Source organism: Ostrea edulis, chromosome 5, assembly GCF_947568905.1.
Source record: "Ostrea edulis chromosome 5, xbOstEdul1.1, whole genome shotgun sequence".
In the NCBI taxonomy this organism is placed as follows: domain Eukaryota; kingdom Metazoa; phylum Mollusca; class Bivalvia; order Ostreida; family Ostreidae; genus Ostrea; species Ostrea edulis.
The window spans coordinates 45,460,926-45,477,932 of NC_079168.1; the positions used below are offsets into that span (position 1 = coordinate 45,460,926).

A 17,007-nucleotide genomic window follows, 5' to 3' on the forward strand; every position below is an offset into this window, starting at 1 on the left:
TCAAATTATGTAAGATAAACATCTAATTATTTTTATCTGTAGACATTCATTGAATTACATGTTTTACATAAACAGGAACTTGAAATACATCCAATAATCTGCACTAACCCAATTCCTTGAACATCATTCATATGGTTACATAAAGAAATCTTACATCTAAAAGTTGAGCAATATGCATTGAAGCTAATCCCATGGCAAAATTATGTCTTCTGCTTGGCAGATAACCATCTGCTGCTACTTGCATGGACAGGCCCACTCTGTGAGCCTTGCATACCAGTCCCTGAAGTTCTCGACCAAACTCCACAATTGACACATAAGAAACATCACTGCAAATGACAATTGTACCATAATGTAGTTCTCCATTCATTATTAAGCACAGTTCTCTTCATATTATCTTTAATAGCACAATCACATCTCATTTGAACAAGAGGTCCATGGACCACATTGCTCACCTGAGCAACAGCTTACAACTGTAACAAAAAAATTTTTGTATCCTTTTCCTATTTTTGCATTATCTGCCTTTGGAAAGGAGTGCGAGTCTTCATTTGAATAAACTTGAAACCCTTTTCAAAAAGATACTTACACTGTAGTGCCAAGTTTGGTTAAAATCGAATAAGTGGTTTTGAAGAAGTGGATTTCTAAAGTTTTTTTCCCTATACATTCATATATAGAAAATTGCATCTCTCCCGCGGCTTCATTATTGGTCTGCACATCTGCACATCATGGTTTGAACATACTTAAATCTAAACTATATATCAAAGCTTTCCTGTATATATATTGGGATTTCTAGTGCAGTGGTTCTTGATAAAAAAAATTAAGACACCTACATAATGTTAAGCTTTTTAATCTAGCCACTTTGAAAGGGGTGTGGACCTTCATTTGAACAAACTTCAATTCCCCTTTACCAAAGGATACTTTGTGTCAAGTTTGCTTGAAATTGATCCAATGGTTCCAGAGAAGACGGTGAAAATTTTAAGTTTACAATGGCAACACCAACGACAACGTGAAAAGTTCAATCAGAAAAGCTCATTTAAGTCTTTGGTTTAGGTGAGCTAACAACCAAATTCAAAATCTTTCTTCTTCCTGATACAACATGAGGATTATCAAAGTTTTCAAAAGTTAATGCTCACTGTGAGAGCCTTGCATATCTGTTCTGAACATAATCTACCAGGTATATTATTATATATGCAGATGGATTGGATACAAGTTCCTTCAGCTAAGTGAACTCTTTCATTGTAATACATACAATGATTATGATTGTCAAACATAAATTAACTCTGCATAAATAATTCATTACAGCAGTTTAGTTTTTGCTGAAAGCATTCAGAAGATGACCTATGATGACTTACTTAATTTCGGGCTGAAGCCCAGGCTGTTCTTTGTACGTATTCTTAAACTGAAAAGGTAGTTGTTTAGTCCATCTATCCTTAAATTCTGGATGAAAACTATCTATGTTTAAATTTGTTAATGGTGTGTCAAGATTTGAATGTAGGAATCTTGCATATTCTGAAATAAAAGTAGAAACATTTGTAGAAATATACTGTGATAAATTTTCATTCATGAGAACTCCATTTTCACATAATCTCTATAGGCTGTCTTGACAGAAAAATAATGTTATGGAATAAACTAGTAACATACTTTGTCTTTATAATTTATCACCTGATAAATGTGTTTTAGTCAAATGCTGCATTTACAAACAAATTTAAATCATATATGTGATAAAAAAATAAAACCCTAAATGTTAATGAAAGTTATATCTCACTAATAAATCCGAAAAGACAAGTTAGAGATCACAGGAATTAAACTTCATGAATATAAGAGATATATCTGGTCAATGTGTTATTCTGACACAGCCGTCCTACCTCGAAGGTAATGAGCTTTGATAAACTCTGGGGTGGCCTTTATGGCAGGAGTATTGTTTATCATCACCTGCAATTATCACACCAGTCAATTTTCAAACCTTGATACAAATCATATTTGTAAAATACAAACATACTACTGAGACACAGTTACTATGGATACCAATAATTTCCCAAAGAGGAAATGGTATTCGTTTGCACTGAAAATTGTACTTCCTTAAAGTAAGCTTTTGAGTACAACTGCGCAGGATGCTACAACTAAGTATTCACTGGTTCAATACTGATCCCATTGGTGCAAATATATTACACATCTATTGCTGAACACTATCCAGTTGAAAAATTTGGTGTCAATTGAAATTTTAAAAGGGTTTGACAGGGACTATATTTTGTGGCGGAAGGATTCACTAATCAAAAAGTTCTAATTCTGCATGATATTACAGTTTCTGTTTCATCTAATGTATCATCTATTTTTATACCCCTATATGTGTATTTCAGTTTTATAATTTATGATACAGGTAGTTGAAACTTGGAACTAGTTCAAATGTTGTAATTTATTAACTTGGTTAATATATTTTTCCAGACAGAACACCGATTCTTAAAAAAGTTTTAATCAATTTACTTGAAATTTTGTATAAAATTCAGTATTTTCACCAATAATTCAAAAATTTGATTACCAACCCCCACTTTTTAAAGTTGCATTTTAAATTGGAAGACCAAACCTTGAAAATCATGTAAAATTTTAGAAATTGACATTATTCCTAATATGTCCTTTTAAACTCTCAATTTTGATATCATGAAGTTTTTCATATATCAAGTGCAAAAAGGTCATTATTTATTTCCTTTACTAGTATTAATTTCGTTTTTCATCTGTAGTGTTAGAGGACATGATTATGTATCTATTTTATGTAATGATTGATCTGTGTTGCTTATCTTGTGTTGACACTAACAGAAAAATCAGGTTTAATTGAATAAATTCTCAGTGTAAAAAGGTCATGTTTAAAACACTATAGCTCAATAACAAGCGTTGCGACCCTAGTTTTTCTTTTTAATTTCCTAATTCTCCTTCAATGTAGAAATCAAAAATACACTCCCCAAAAAATTGACATTACTCCAAATGTCAGGTGCGAACCTCTTTAAAGTAACATACTCTAAGTTTTGTTTAATGTATCTCTATTTGTTGGGCTTAAACTTTAAAGATAGCTTACACATTCCCAGTCAATGAATGATTCTTTGATACCTATATCAAAATTATTCAACAGAGAGAAATCATGCGCACACTATACACACCTTCATGGATGACTTGAGTCCTTGATAATACCTTCCCATTGCAATGCATGTGAGGGATTTCATATACTGGCAATTTATATTGGACGGATTAATCTCTAGGCATTTCTGTAATGAAAATGCATGTATCAGTGCATGACAACACAATTCAAAAGAAGGAGTTACTGAATTTATAAAGACACTGTCTGACAGAAAATTCCAGATCGAAATCACACATGACATTACAGAAACATTTTTCTCCGACACAACTGAGACAAGATTGTCTACCATGTTTGTTACTTTAATGTACTCAAAGAAAGCAAAGTGAAGCATACATTCACAACACAGCATCAAACAATACCATTTTCAAACATTATACACTTAGACCATTTAGAGAACATTTCAGTGTGTACTTGCACCCAAGTCACTTTTTTGGGAGTAACATTTTGACTCTGAGGTCCATATCTGACTTACACACACATACTACTGCTGGAAAATTTTCTTGCTGCAAAACTTGCAACATTTAATGTGTTAACTTTGGTTTGATTAGTAATAAATCAACAAAAGTAGTTCAAATAGCAAAATAACAATATATTCAAAATTGCAAAATGATCTAGAGTGGCCCATAATGAAACCACACAGTAAGTTCCAATTTGATATGCGATAGAGAAATGAAAATAAAAACAGAAACCCGCGGACAGGCAGACATCACTGTCCCATAATATGTTCCGTCTAAAAAAGATTGACATTCAGAAAATATATATAACAATGAAAAACAACTCTTACTAGAAATTGAGTGCATTCAAGATCGCCGTTCTTCGTACGAATAAAAATTCCTGTCAATCCCGAACGCCGAGTATGCAACCCAAGAACAGGTTCGAGGTGCAAGTACTCATACCACCTCTGTAGGTAGTGTGGTCGAAGAACAAAGAACACGTTTGCACACACATGTTCTCGCTGTTCACGATTCTAAGAACGGAGCAGGAGAACACCAGGAACGGCAATTTCGAACGCACTCATTAGTTTAAATATGATGGATAATCTGATAAAAGAAATTCAGTCCAACTTATGATGTCAAATTCCTAAAAATTTCTCCGCAAAAAAGGTAACTGACTTTATATATGAAGGTTGACTTACATGCAAGCATAAACACTATGTATATACAATATATGTGGATATACAATTGACCTTTATGAACTTTGCTCTCAATTTAAACCACTTACGTCAAAGTTGTGTTTGGCCACTCTGTGTTCCCCATAAGCATAAGACATACTACCCCATAGCTGCCAAGTCTGAGCATGATTGGGGTTCATGTGCGCAGATTGGTTAAATCTCCTCCAAGCTGGCTTAAAATTTCCTATCTCTCTACAAACAACATGCTATTGTAAAACAATAATGCCCAAATGGTTACTCACTTTCTTAAAGGATAAGCAGGACACAGATCACACGAATAAGCTATCAGGTCACAGACTCCATGTCCCAGTAATCACTGTCTAGGGAATGTGTTCAGCTGTTATGTCATAGTAATTACTGTCTAGGGAATGTGTTCAGCTGTTATGTCATAGTAATTACTGTCTAGGGAATGTTTTCAGCTGTTATGTCACAGTAATTACTGTCTAGGGAATGTGTTCAGCTGTTATGTCATAGTAATTACTGTCTAGGGAATGTGTTCAGCTGTTATGTCATAGTAATCACTGTCTAGGGAATGTGTTCAGCTGTTATGTCATAGTAATTACTGTCTAGGGAATGTGTTCAGCTGTTATGTCATAGTAATTACATGTGTTCAGCTGTTATGTCATAGTAATTACTGTCTAGGGAATGTGTTCAGCTGTTATGTCATAGTAATTACTGTCTAGGGAATGTGTTCAGCTGTTATGTCATAGTAATTACTGTCTAGGGAATGTGTTCAGCTGTTATGTCAAAGTAATTACTGTCTAGGGAATGTGTTCAGCTGTTATGTCATAGTAATTACTGTCTAGGGAATGTGTTCAGCTGTTATGTCACAGTAATCACTGTCTAGGGAATGTGTTCAGCTGTTATGTCATAGTAATTACTGTCTAGGGAATGTGTTCAGCTGTTATGTCATAGTAATTACTGTCTAGGGAATGTGTTCAGCTGTTATGTCATAGTAATTACTGTCTAGGGAATGTGTTCAGCTGTAATGTCATAGTAATCACTGTCTTGGGAACGTGTTTAGCTGTTATGTCATAGTAATCACTGTCTAGGGAATGTGTTCAGCTGTTATGTCATAGTAATTACTGTCTAGGGAATGTGTTCAGCTGTTATGTCATAGTAATCACTGTCTTGGGAACGTGTTTAGCTGTTATGTCATAGTAATCACTGTCTAGGGAATGTGTTCAGCTGTTATGTCATAGTAATTACTGTCTAGGGAATGTGTTCAGCTGTTATGTCATAGTAATTACTGTCTACAGGGCTTGAAGCTAACTTTTTATGTCACCAGTCCAGCCGGACTGATAGGTTCAATTTCAACCAGTCCGCAGAAAAATTTACCAGTCCAACAGAGTTTTCCAGAAATAATTAAACATATTTCGTTAATGTTATTAAAATGAAATTTAACTCGATATGCCTCGGACAATATTTCAATGTTCAATTAAATGTGGGATTTATTTATTACGTCTTCATATATCTACAGATCGAAGCATGCAAATGTGTAAATAAAATTTCATAAACTTTATATTTTCCAAAATGATGCTTTAGAAAATTAACCAGTCCCATCGGACTGACTAAAACAAATGTCAGTCAGTCCGCCAGACTTTTAACAAGTCACAGACTGACGGGCATATGTTAATTTCGAGCCCTGGTCTAGGGAATGTGTAAATAAAATTTCATAAACTTTATATTTTCCAAAATGCTTTAGAAAATTAACCAGTCCCATCGGACTGACTAAAACAAATGTCAGTCAGTCCGCCAGACTTTTAACAAGTCACAGACTGACGGGCATATGTTAATTTCGAGCCCTGGTCTAGGGAATGTGTTCAGCTGTTATGTCATAGTAATCACTGTCTTGGGAACGTGTTTAGCTGTTATGTCATAGTAATTACTGTCTAGGGAACATGTTTAGCTGTTATGTCATAGTAATCACTGTCTTGGGAACGTGTTCAGCTGTTATGTCACAGTAATCACTGTCTAGGGAATGTGTTCAGCTGTTATGTCATAGTAATTACTGTCTAGGGAATGTGTTCAGCTGTTATGTCATAGTCTACTGATAGGCATTGAAGGTACCGTTTGAGGATATATGATGATAAGATCTGATGTAGTTATAGCAGTAAGAATGTACAAAGTTCAATGTTTCAACATTGAGATCAGTTTCAGCACTTCAAATTGCCATGCAAATTATTAGTACAGAGATAAAATTTTATTTAAAGCGTTTTCAGAAAAAAAAATCATTGTCAAGTTTTTCCCTTTAAAATTAGAAAATCAGTAAAAAGTTTACAAGTATTATTGACTATATTTTTCCTTGAACCATGATATTTGCAAAAGTACAGGAAAGGTACTGAAAGAATATCCATTCTTTATACACATGTAGAATATCCATTCTTTATACACATGTAGTCTATTTAGATTTCAGAGGAAAATTATTTCATGTTTGTAGGTTTTCACTTTGATTTTCAAGAGAGATAACTCTTGCAATTCCTTACTTTGAAAGAAACCCCACACAACATTTACATATTTTGACTGGCGGTCCCTTATAGGTATTAAAGGACACATCTCGTGTTTTCAAAGTATACAGAATTATATGCATTTTGTCTTCCTTATGATTATAGAAATTAATTGTAATAGTTCGTTCGCTGAAGTATTGCGATAATTAGCCACAATACAGACTTAAATCTAAGCCCCGATTTCAAAAAGCCTAGTTAATTAGATAGGTAGTCACGTGGTACAGTGACGTCACATGCGACCTTCATCGATCAACTTGTTGTAAAAGTAGTGTTAGATATTTTTAAAAGCTCGGGTTTTAGGGGCCTAATTTATTTACCATGGATAACATTTATTTCGATGTTGACAAATTTCCCGAGTCTTATATCTTTTAGCCACCAGTGCATACAAATAGCGACCCAAATGTAGTGAGAAAAGCGAGTATGAAATCTGCATAAATTTGCGAGTAAATAATGTTTACATGGGATCACTGTCTAAACACAATTTGGTAATGCCATTTCTGTAAACAACTGTAATTAGCGTTGTTGCTTTTCTAAAATAAACAGTGCAATTATTATTAAATTTATTTTTGGAGAAGTTAAACAGGCCTAAAATTATGATACGATTATGTATCATTGACAACTAGGCCTACTGTCACGGGTGCATTTTGAAGAAGAAAAAAATAATAATAATGATCAAACTTATTGTGAAAATCACAATACTTTTAAATTATTTTATTAAAGCAATTTTATTAGGCCTAATCATTATTTTTTGTTATCAACACATTGTTACTTAGGAAGTGGGAGCGCGGTGTGCTGTTGTTGTAAACACGTACGCGTTCCTTAAAAAAAATGAAAGCATTATAATTCAATTCAAAGTCGGGAAATATTATATTTTATTATTTATAATTGAAAGTTCAATTATCTTTTATCTTTAAATTTCTTTTTTAAAACTACCAGTTGGTAGACACTGCTAGCAAAGTTCTGCCTATATGTTGTTACAAGGTGAAGGTCAGTTGGTGCGAGTGTGTATTGAATTCGAGAGCAGAATGGAAAGCATATGCCGTAGGCCTATATGTAACAGTGCGTAGCTTCGATAGAACCATTTTCTCACAGTTTATCTACGTCTTTGTCCATGTGCTTGTTTGAAAAAGTACAGGGACAAATTCTACTGGGGGTTTTTATGGCAAAGTTGTTGTGCCGATAAAAAATATTCACGTCTTGTCCCTCATACCTTCCTTCGAAAATTGAAAAAAACACAGTCCAAATCCTCTCTACTGACAGCAAGTACACCCTTAAACGGCACAAAACACCCTAATGCAGTGTTATTTACAAGCTGTTAATGTGATAATTGTTTGTTTGTCAATTAAATCTAATCTGTTTATGAAACGGCTATCAACTGTTTTCAAATCTTCTCGCTCGAGGTCGCATATGTCACAGATAATGGCGCGTAAACTATCGAAGAAAATATACATATCGCAAGATTTGAATTTCATCGCTTTCAAACTCGAAAACTACGCAAACTGTTTCATTTAAAACACATGTAAAGTAGTTTTAGGCATGAAATGAATTAATTTTGCTGAAAAAATTAAAAAGTTTAAAAACATGCGATGTGTCCTTTAAGATTTCACAAAGTATGAGGAAAATTCACTGAAACTTTAAGGTCACAAAACATGAAACCGCCATCATATATCAAAATTAAAGCGAGTTAAAGAAATGATTTCACAGTGCTACAGAATCTCTCACAGTACTATGATAAGTCTCACAGTACTACAGAATCTCTCACAGTACTACAGAAGTCTCATAGCACTATAACAAATCTCAATCAGATCTTCTCTAAACGTTACACTGGAGAAGGATCTGACAGCATTGCATTTGAGGTCATGTTATTGACCCCAGTCTCATGAATAATTCAATAAATATTTGACCAATAACAATAGCTTGACATAGAATCAAAGACCAATCAGGAATCATTTTACTGAAGCGTATTCGGATTGTACATAGGCGTTGATCTATGAAAAGTTTAAATGAATTCCAAATATCAGTGTTAAATTATCTTAAATACTATACATCCATCATCGTTAAAATATATTTTCCGTGGTGTTCTAACATTGCTCATGGCCACTGCATCTTCTTTGATTATTCTCCTGTGTCCCTCAGTTCCAATACAACAGCAAAATTTCCATGTGAGTGAAACCTGTCATTTGATTGGTCAAGTGTAAAAGGTGAAATAACATGACCTCAAATGCAATACTGTCAGATCCTTCTCCTGTGTAATGGTTTGAGAAAATCTGATTTTAATTAGATTGTACCAAATCTCACAGTAACTCTATCATTAAAGTCTGGAATAAGGAACTAATGAATATATTCAAGAAAGTATTGTAATAAAATGTTCTTCATAATATTTCAATAGACAGATATATAATACAGGGAATTGTTTGCCACCAATAAATACCTGAAAGCTTGGCCCAAACTAGTAGATGCTTCTACATGATCTGGCTTTAACTTCAAAACATCTTTAAATACTTCAATAGCATTCTGAAAAAAAAAAATCCTTGCATGTTGCCTCAGTCTGATGAGAGCCATTCTTGTCTGATGAGAGCCATTCTTTACCATTTTTTTTTTTCAGTTTTAACAATATTTATTCAGGTATATAGTCTTTACCATTTTTAGAAAAATGCTGTGTACATTGTAATTGCGCCTGGTAAACATTTTTTATGATATTTTATTCTTCTATCATGGTGCTATGATGGCTTACCCTGACTTTTCCTTGATAATAGAGAGCTAATCCAAGATGAAAGTAGGAGCCCACATATAAAGAATTTTCTGGGTCCAAGTTCTTCCTGAAATCTTCTTCTGCCTCAACAAAGTTCTACAAAGTCAGTAAGTATTTGTAATTAGCTGAAAATCATTACTTGGAAAGAATTACAATCAGTAATTTCTACCCATTCCAGTCTTGATCTAGTGGATCTAAATCATACATTTTAACAATTCTTTCTAAACACTGGACTGAATGCACATCCCTTGTGTTAACCTACTATATAGCATTCAGCATTTCTTGTGCTTCTCCCTTTTTTAATATACTGCACTATACTGAGACTGGAAGAGCTAAATCATGGGTCTCTTCAATCTGACATAATTTTTGACAATGTTTCAATTGCATATTAAAAGCAATTAAAATGTAGGAAATATGCACATGTCTGTATAGAAAACTTGAATAATTCACACCTCCAGTAAAAGATGAACAATGCCTCGGATGAAAAATAAACGCTTGGATGGGCTTGACTTAGCTGCCACATTAAGATCTTTCAGAGCGTCATTAAAATGCTGAAGAGCTATGTATGACTGAAAAAAAAGAAAGATTTTGAACAAATTAAATTCCTGCTTTGTACACTGAACCACAATTAACAACAAGGTATGATACAAAAATAAGCCATACAATTGCAGGAATAGGAGAATCTATAATTTTTTTTTGAGCATGTAAATAATTTCAGAATTATTAAGGTAGTACTCTACATCGTCATAATGGCTGACTTCCTTTAAAAACATGGATGACAAAATCGATATCAGCAATATTTGACTTTTCCTTTTCCATTTAAATACCTAGCCTAGTAGCTCAGTAAGTTAGAATACCGACTGCTGAACCGTAGGTCGCAGGTTCGAGTCCAGCAGGGGTTTTAAATTTTTTTCAGATTACCTTCTACTAAAACTGTATTTTTTGACAAAATAAATAAATTTGAAAATTTGAAAATTCAAAATATTTTTGTACATATCCTACACTTTTCATCTACATCAAATTTCTCTGGTGTAGCATACCTCCTTAAAACAAACTAAAAACTGACTCAGTCAGAAAAGGCTCACCAAAAACCTAATATCATAGTCTACGTCGAAAACTTTCAACTTATTTTGTCACAATGAAAGCATAGTAAAGTTACAAATTGAAGGACTGTTGTGACCTTTGACCTTGTGACCCCCAAATTTATAGGTGATTTCCTTTGTTGATCAAACTACATTTGTATATAATATGAAAACTATTGAAGATATCGTATCACAATGAAAGTGATGATGGACAGATGGACAATGTGATTCCTATAGTGCTTCATGTGGGGCGCCAACTAACAGGTGTCTTTCTCTTATGATCAACTCCTTCTGTTTAAAATTTGAAATTGTTACAATGAAAACTGTTTGAGTTATCATGTCATGATAGATATACAGTGATATGATCCCAAAATTCATAAATGTCTTTCTCTTACTTTAAAATATTTCTGTACAAAATTTTAAAATGTTACAGACTGAGTGAAAATGTTTTGAGTTATTGTATCACAACAGAAGTATCAATGAAAATACAGATGGACAATGTGATTCCTAGAATTTTCATTGCGGGGCCCTATTGACTTTCTTTACTAGTCTCATGAACTTTCAACAGTACGACCTATTTTTTTTAAAACTTTGAATTCAATAGATTGAGCTAAAGGGAAAGTACATGTACAAGTTCCTTAAGACTTGACAGATTGGGCAAGAAAATAAATGAGATATGGCCTAAGGGAAAGAAATAAGCCAAGTTAGACCTTGACATACAGGCTAGAATCTCTATCTAATGACAAGATTGTGTAGATTATGTAGTGTTACCAAAAAGATTGGGCCCAAAGAGAAAAAATATTTAGACCAGACAAGAGTTCTTAAGATTGGTCTAGTTGGTCTAATACCTCTGATTTGACCTCACCCTTTAAGCTGAAATTTCTTGTCAAGACCACTGCACTTTCTCTTCCCATGGGCATTATATGGATACAATAAGATAGAAATTGGACAAAGGGAAAGACAATAAAGCTCTGACTAGCTTATCATCAATGGACAGACAGATGGCGACACTGATCACCAGACGGAGTCCTCTACTGTGGGGTCCTAAAGACAAGGTCAGAATTGTTACCTCATCCAAACAAAACAAACTTGCCTGATTTAAATGTTTTCTCCTGTACTGGTACTCTGCATAGTGGGTAGCAGAGTCAGTAAACAGTCTAAATTATAAAATATTTCCCTATACATTTACTCATAAACAAACCTCTGCTCTTCTTTCATAAATTTCATGGTAGTTATTATCTTTCATAATGGCTTCAGTGAATTCACGAACACTCTTGGCAGCATTTGCAATTTCCTATTTAAATAAAGAGAAAACAAATTCAAAATAACACAGTGCATGCATTTAAGTTTTTAGCATACTACATGTAACTAATGGGCCACAAAACTCAACTGACTTGTCTTGCCCATTCTAGCTTCTAGTGAACTTTCATGAAATCTTTTAACATCTTATTGATGCAAACCATCACAATGGTTGTCCATTTTAAAAATTAAAAGGTACATATGGTCAATATTTTATGTTAAACTTTAATAAACATATTTAATACTACATTTCTACAATAAAATGAAACAAAAAAACTATTAAATATGCATGCAAAAAAAGTATGGTTGAAGAAATATGAATAAAAATAGTTTCAAAATATAACCAGTCTTTTCCACACACTTTCTTTCTAAAATGAGTTGAGTGCTGACCACATGACAGTCCTATCAGCACGTTGCATTCTATGTTTCTACCAATTTTTGATCGCTGCGTACCTTTTAGTATTTTACAAGAAATTTAGTCTCAAAGATCCTCATTTGTATATATGTACCATATATACTCGCCTATAAGTCGGATTTTTGAGAGTTAAAAATTGGTCCAAAACTCTATATCCGACTTAAAGGTGAGTCCTAAAAAGATTAGCATCTTTGTACTCCAACGATTATCATGATTATATTATTCACGTATTATAAGATTATATGCATAAAGTACAAGTATTTACATATTTTAATGATTTTATTCATCTAAGTGTATATTATTGAAATTGATTTGTTGAAAAAATGAATAAATTTCACAAAATATTATTTGAAACAGGTGAAAATGTTAGAAATTGTCAACCAATTCTTAAAAAAAAAATTATAGCGACTTATAAGCGGGTCAATGGCAAATCCCTACAAAATATACAACTGACTTATAGGCGAACAGACCTATAGGCGAGTAAATAAGGTAAGACTCTATAAAGTGTGATGGTTGCTCCAAAGTGCGATGGTCTGTGCCAAAGTGTGATGGTCCTTCTCCTGTAGGCATGTACGCTAAAGTGTGATGGTCCGGCACACCAAAGTGCAATGGTCTGACATGCCAAAGTCTAACGGTGTGGGAGTTCAGTAACGTTTGTGACGTCATGTTATTATGACATCATTTGTAATGTCTTTCAATATCAAACCGAAGAAACGCAACGTCAGTTGGCTCCCAACGAAGGTTCTTTCTGCTGGCACCAACATCTTTGGGATATTGGAGGAAGGCACGGACGATAAAGATTAACATGGACGATAGCAAGGGCAAGATTTACAGTGTTGAGGATTGAGAATGGTAAAGTACATTTGTTGTTGAAATATCTACTTCTCCCAAAAATGTTTTAATTCATGATCATTAATTACTTGTGATGTACTCATTATAAATTCCTGGGGGTATGCTATAATGCAAAACATCCTATACGATTTTGCGTTGGAAAATTTTTTGTTTAATAACACAACAACTAAATGGTAACGAAATAAGTTTTTTTGCATGGATTTTGCATTGATGTTTTGGTGAAGCAACACGCGGTTGGTACATTCTATACCAAAACACTGTGTCCATTCAGTTTTGCAAACCAATGAACTTCAGCATGTCACCCCATCACACTTTGGCGCATTAATATGTACCATCTAACTTTGGCGTGTCACACCATCGTACTTTGGTGCATTCGTTTCACACCATCACACTTTGGCGTGTCACACCATTAAACTTTGGCGCACGAATGTGGACCATCGCACTTTGGCGTTGCAATCGCACTTTGGAGTCCTATCACACTTTGGAGTCCTACATATACAAAAGATGAACTTGATGTAAAAACTTACTTATGCCATTGTTTATTTCTGACCACATGTGAAGAAGGTGCTCAATATACACAAATTATACCCCAAAAAAAGATGTTTGAGAGTTAAAAGAGTGAAGAATGAACTTAAATTTTGACCAATTCCTTTCATCTGGGATGAAATTAAATAGTATACCTTGTGGAATTCATTATTCAGTTCAATAAATAATGCAACAAGATTGCTACGCGTAGCCATGTCCCCCACTGCTACAAAAAAAGTTGAAGCACAAAAGTCCCATAAAATTTGTTGAATTAAAATGACTGCCCAATATAATGAACTACATATGATGAATAACAATCCTACAAAATTTGAACAAAATCCATTGAGCTGTTTTTGAGGAATTGCATCCACAAAGTGTTCCTATAGTGTAGCATGTACAAATTCAACAAAGTCCCATAACTCCTGTAAAATTTATCGAATCAAAATGGTGGCGCAATATGATCAACAACATAGGATGACTAACAATTCTACAAAATTTGAACAAAATCTGCTGAGCGGTTTTGGAGGAGTTGCATCCACAAAGTCAAGTGGGACGGATGGACACTGGAATTTGTATGTCCTCTTTCTTTCATGTTGCGGGGACCAATTATATATACTTAACCATATGTTAGTTTGGGGGAAAAGCCCTTACTTAATTATTAGTAATGTAGTAGTCAGTTGGGTTCGATTGCTGGTGGACAGATAGTTCAGTTGGTGGAGCACCTGACCAGAGATTCAGGGGTTTCAATCCCGTTCTGGACTGTTGCATTTTTTTCCCTTCCTGTTACATTTGGTGCCGTGACCAGGATCCGGAACTGACAGGTGAAAATGCCTGCCAGGGGATAAAGATCCTGGGTTAGATGTCTTCAAGTGCTAAAACATTTAAGGAGGGAGGAATGTAGCAGTCAATTGGGTTCAATCGCCAACAGCCAGATAACTCAGTTGGAAGAGCACCCAACTAGAGATTCAGGGGGCCCGGTTTCAAATCCTGGTCTGGCCCATTGCATTTTCTCTCTTCCTGATGCAGTACATATGTACCTTTAAATGTAGTCTCACTTCAAAGTGGTTTTGAAGTGCACAAAAGGGTAATTTTTCTTTCCCCTCACAGTGTTAATATCTTGATGAAAACAGCTATAAATATACATCATAAAATCCTTTTTCACAAATTCTATAGTTAAGAAAATATAAACACTTTTGTCTGCTACCAAAAAATGTAAATGTGCTTTTCTAGCATTACAAGCAATAGAAATTGAAAATATGTCCATCATCGGTCATTGCACAGATGCAGACCTCACTTTATTGCACAACAACGGTTACCTCAGTCGGACATATTTCCAGATATTCCCTTGTAAATATAACATACCTGAATTCCCATTCGTTGATATACAATGCCTCTACCATAATGTGCACCAACAACATCTGGATGATGCTACAACACACATAAATATGACATTTTACCATATAAGTACATATATCCCATAATCTAACACAACACTATGAATATTTCCTCTCTTTCATTCAAATATATTTAAGTTTTCAAGTGATGAATGATTTCACTGCATCAAAAGAACTCTTCTATTATCAAGAAGTTTCTGATCATGCTAATGCTTGAACTATAAAATTTATATTTTTCAGATTTAAACCACAGAATTATTACATTTGTCCATCACATATCTTTTACTCATAAATTTCTTACACTGCAGTTGAATATGCTATGAACAAGACGAGTCAAAAACAGCAGACAACATACCATGAGGATATTGTTGAAAATTTGCATCGCATCATCAAGATTTCCCATATTTATGGAAACAAATCCAAGAGCTAAAATTGAAAGTAAACTACAACAGTTACTATGATATACTAAATAATATAGATTTGATTTTTGGTCACTTTTTTTGGTTGATAATCAATCAGTTTAAAAGATTATTATTGTTGTTTCATTAAATAACTTCTATAGTCATTCAGCTATGAATTCATTTTAAAAAATGTCATCTAATTCTAATGTAAAGTATAGACACGACTAGGGCTTATTTCAGTCACTGAATATCAAGAAAATATTCTCTTTGAAACTTTAAAAAACATATACATCCTGTTTCATGCCGGTTCTAGTACAGAGCCTGAAGCATGTTACTACATCTCCAAAGTGTTCCGTTTCGTTCTGTGTAAACCGTTCATCGTTCCATGCAATCATTCAGCATTCTGTGCAAAACATTCAGTGTTCCATACAAACCATTTTGTACAAGAACAGTTCCATGAAAGATCAAGCCACACCCACAGAAACGTGCAGTTCATTTAAGTCCTGCCGTAGAGATCTTACATGTCATTAGAAACATGAAAACCATTCAAGCCCCATCCCTAAAAACTTACAGGTCATGCAAAACTTGCAAGTCATTCCACTATGGGATCTGGAAAAGGTGGATGTAAATTGGAATTTGAGTATTTAAAAAATTCCCAAGGTGGACTTTCGATAGTGAAAATCTGGCAAATTCTTGATTCAAAATAATATTAAAACCACCTGGCTGAACAAACCCTGATACATTTAAAACTCTCAAAGCAATTTCAAATCACCCAGTAGTTTGATTTCTTTCTTTATTTTTCCATAACATAAGAATAATAAGACATGTTTGATCACATTTCATTATTCAATCAAGATTTTTTTAACTGAAATTATTTAATGGAACTTGATTTAGTTTCGATTATTAGTTAGAGAGTCATTTATCATTTATTAGTTTCGATTATTAGTTAGAGAGTCATTTATCATTTATTCATTTCAGATCTTGTATTGGAATTGTTCCTTTTTATCCAAGGTGACATTCTTGTTGACAAGTTAGCACGGAGTCTAAATGTACACACACACCTACCATTTTGAGTAAACCGTTCACCATTCCGCACAAACCGTTCAATGTTCTGTGTAAACAGTGATGCAGTAGAATGCTTCAGGGTCTTTAATATGACTTTAAAAATGAAACATTTTATTGTCTTTTATAAAAAAAAATTCACTGAAAATGTAACTTTTAGTATTGAATTGTATTTTATTTTTTTTAAAAATCAAGCTAGCACATTGCAGAACATCATTCCATTTTCTATCATTGGTCTGTATGGTATTTGAGAAATACACATGTAAGAAAAAATAAACGAGTGTCTACAAGCTTTTTCTATGAAGTCCCATAGTGACCTTTTAAACCCAAAATCAATAGGGTTTTTCCTCTCTTGCTAACAAAGCTACAAGTGAAGTATCATATCAATTAAGCAAAAAATGTGGTCTGTGGAGTGTCTACAAG

General features: G+C 33.9%; 1 protein-coding gene across 3 annotated transcripts in view; it reads right to left on the bottom strand.

Moving 5' to 3' along the window:
• LOC125650262 (tetratricopeptide repeat protein 13-like) overlaps positions 1-17,007 on the bottom strand; it is a 45,426-nt gene that overhangs the window by 17,666 nt on the left and 10,753 nt on the right. For all 3 annotated transcript variants that reach the window (XM_048878396.2, XM_056164585.1, XM_048878397.2), the window contains 11 exons: positions 15,477-15,547; positions 15,090-15,155; positions 11,838-11,930; positions 10,007-10,123; positions 9,537-9,650; positions 9,234-9,316; positions 4,346-4,487; positions 3,147-3,251; positions 1,863-1,929; positions 1,350-1,506; positions 155-326 (listed from right to left, as the gene is read on the bottom strand). In XM_048878396.2, the coding sequence (XP_048734353.1) occupies positions 155-326; positions 1,350-1,506; positions 1,863-1,929; positions 3,147-3,251; positions 4,346-4,487; positions 9,234-9,316; positions 9,537-9,650; positions 10,007-10,123; positions 11,838-11,930; positions 15,090-15,155; positions 15,477-15,547 (1,187 nt within the window). The remainder of the gene's footprint in view (positions 1-154; positions 327-1,349; positions 1,507-1,862; positions 1,930-3,146; positions 3,252-4,345; positions 4,488-9,233; positions 9,317-9,536; positions 9,651-10,006; positions 10,124-11,837; positions 11,931-15,089; positions 15,156-15,476; positions 15,548-17,007) is intronic.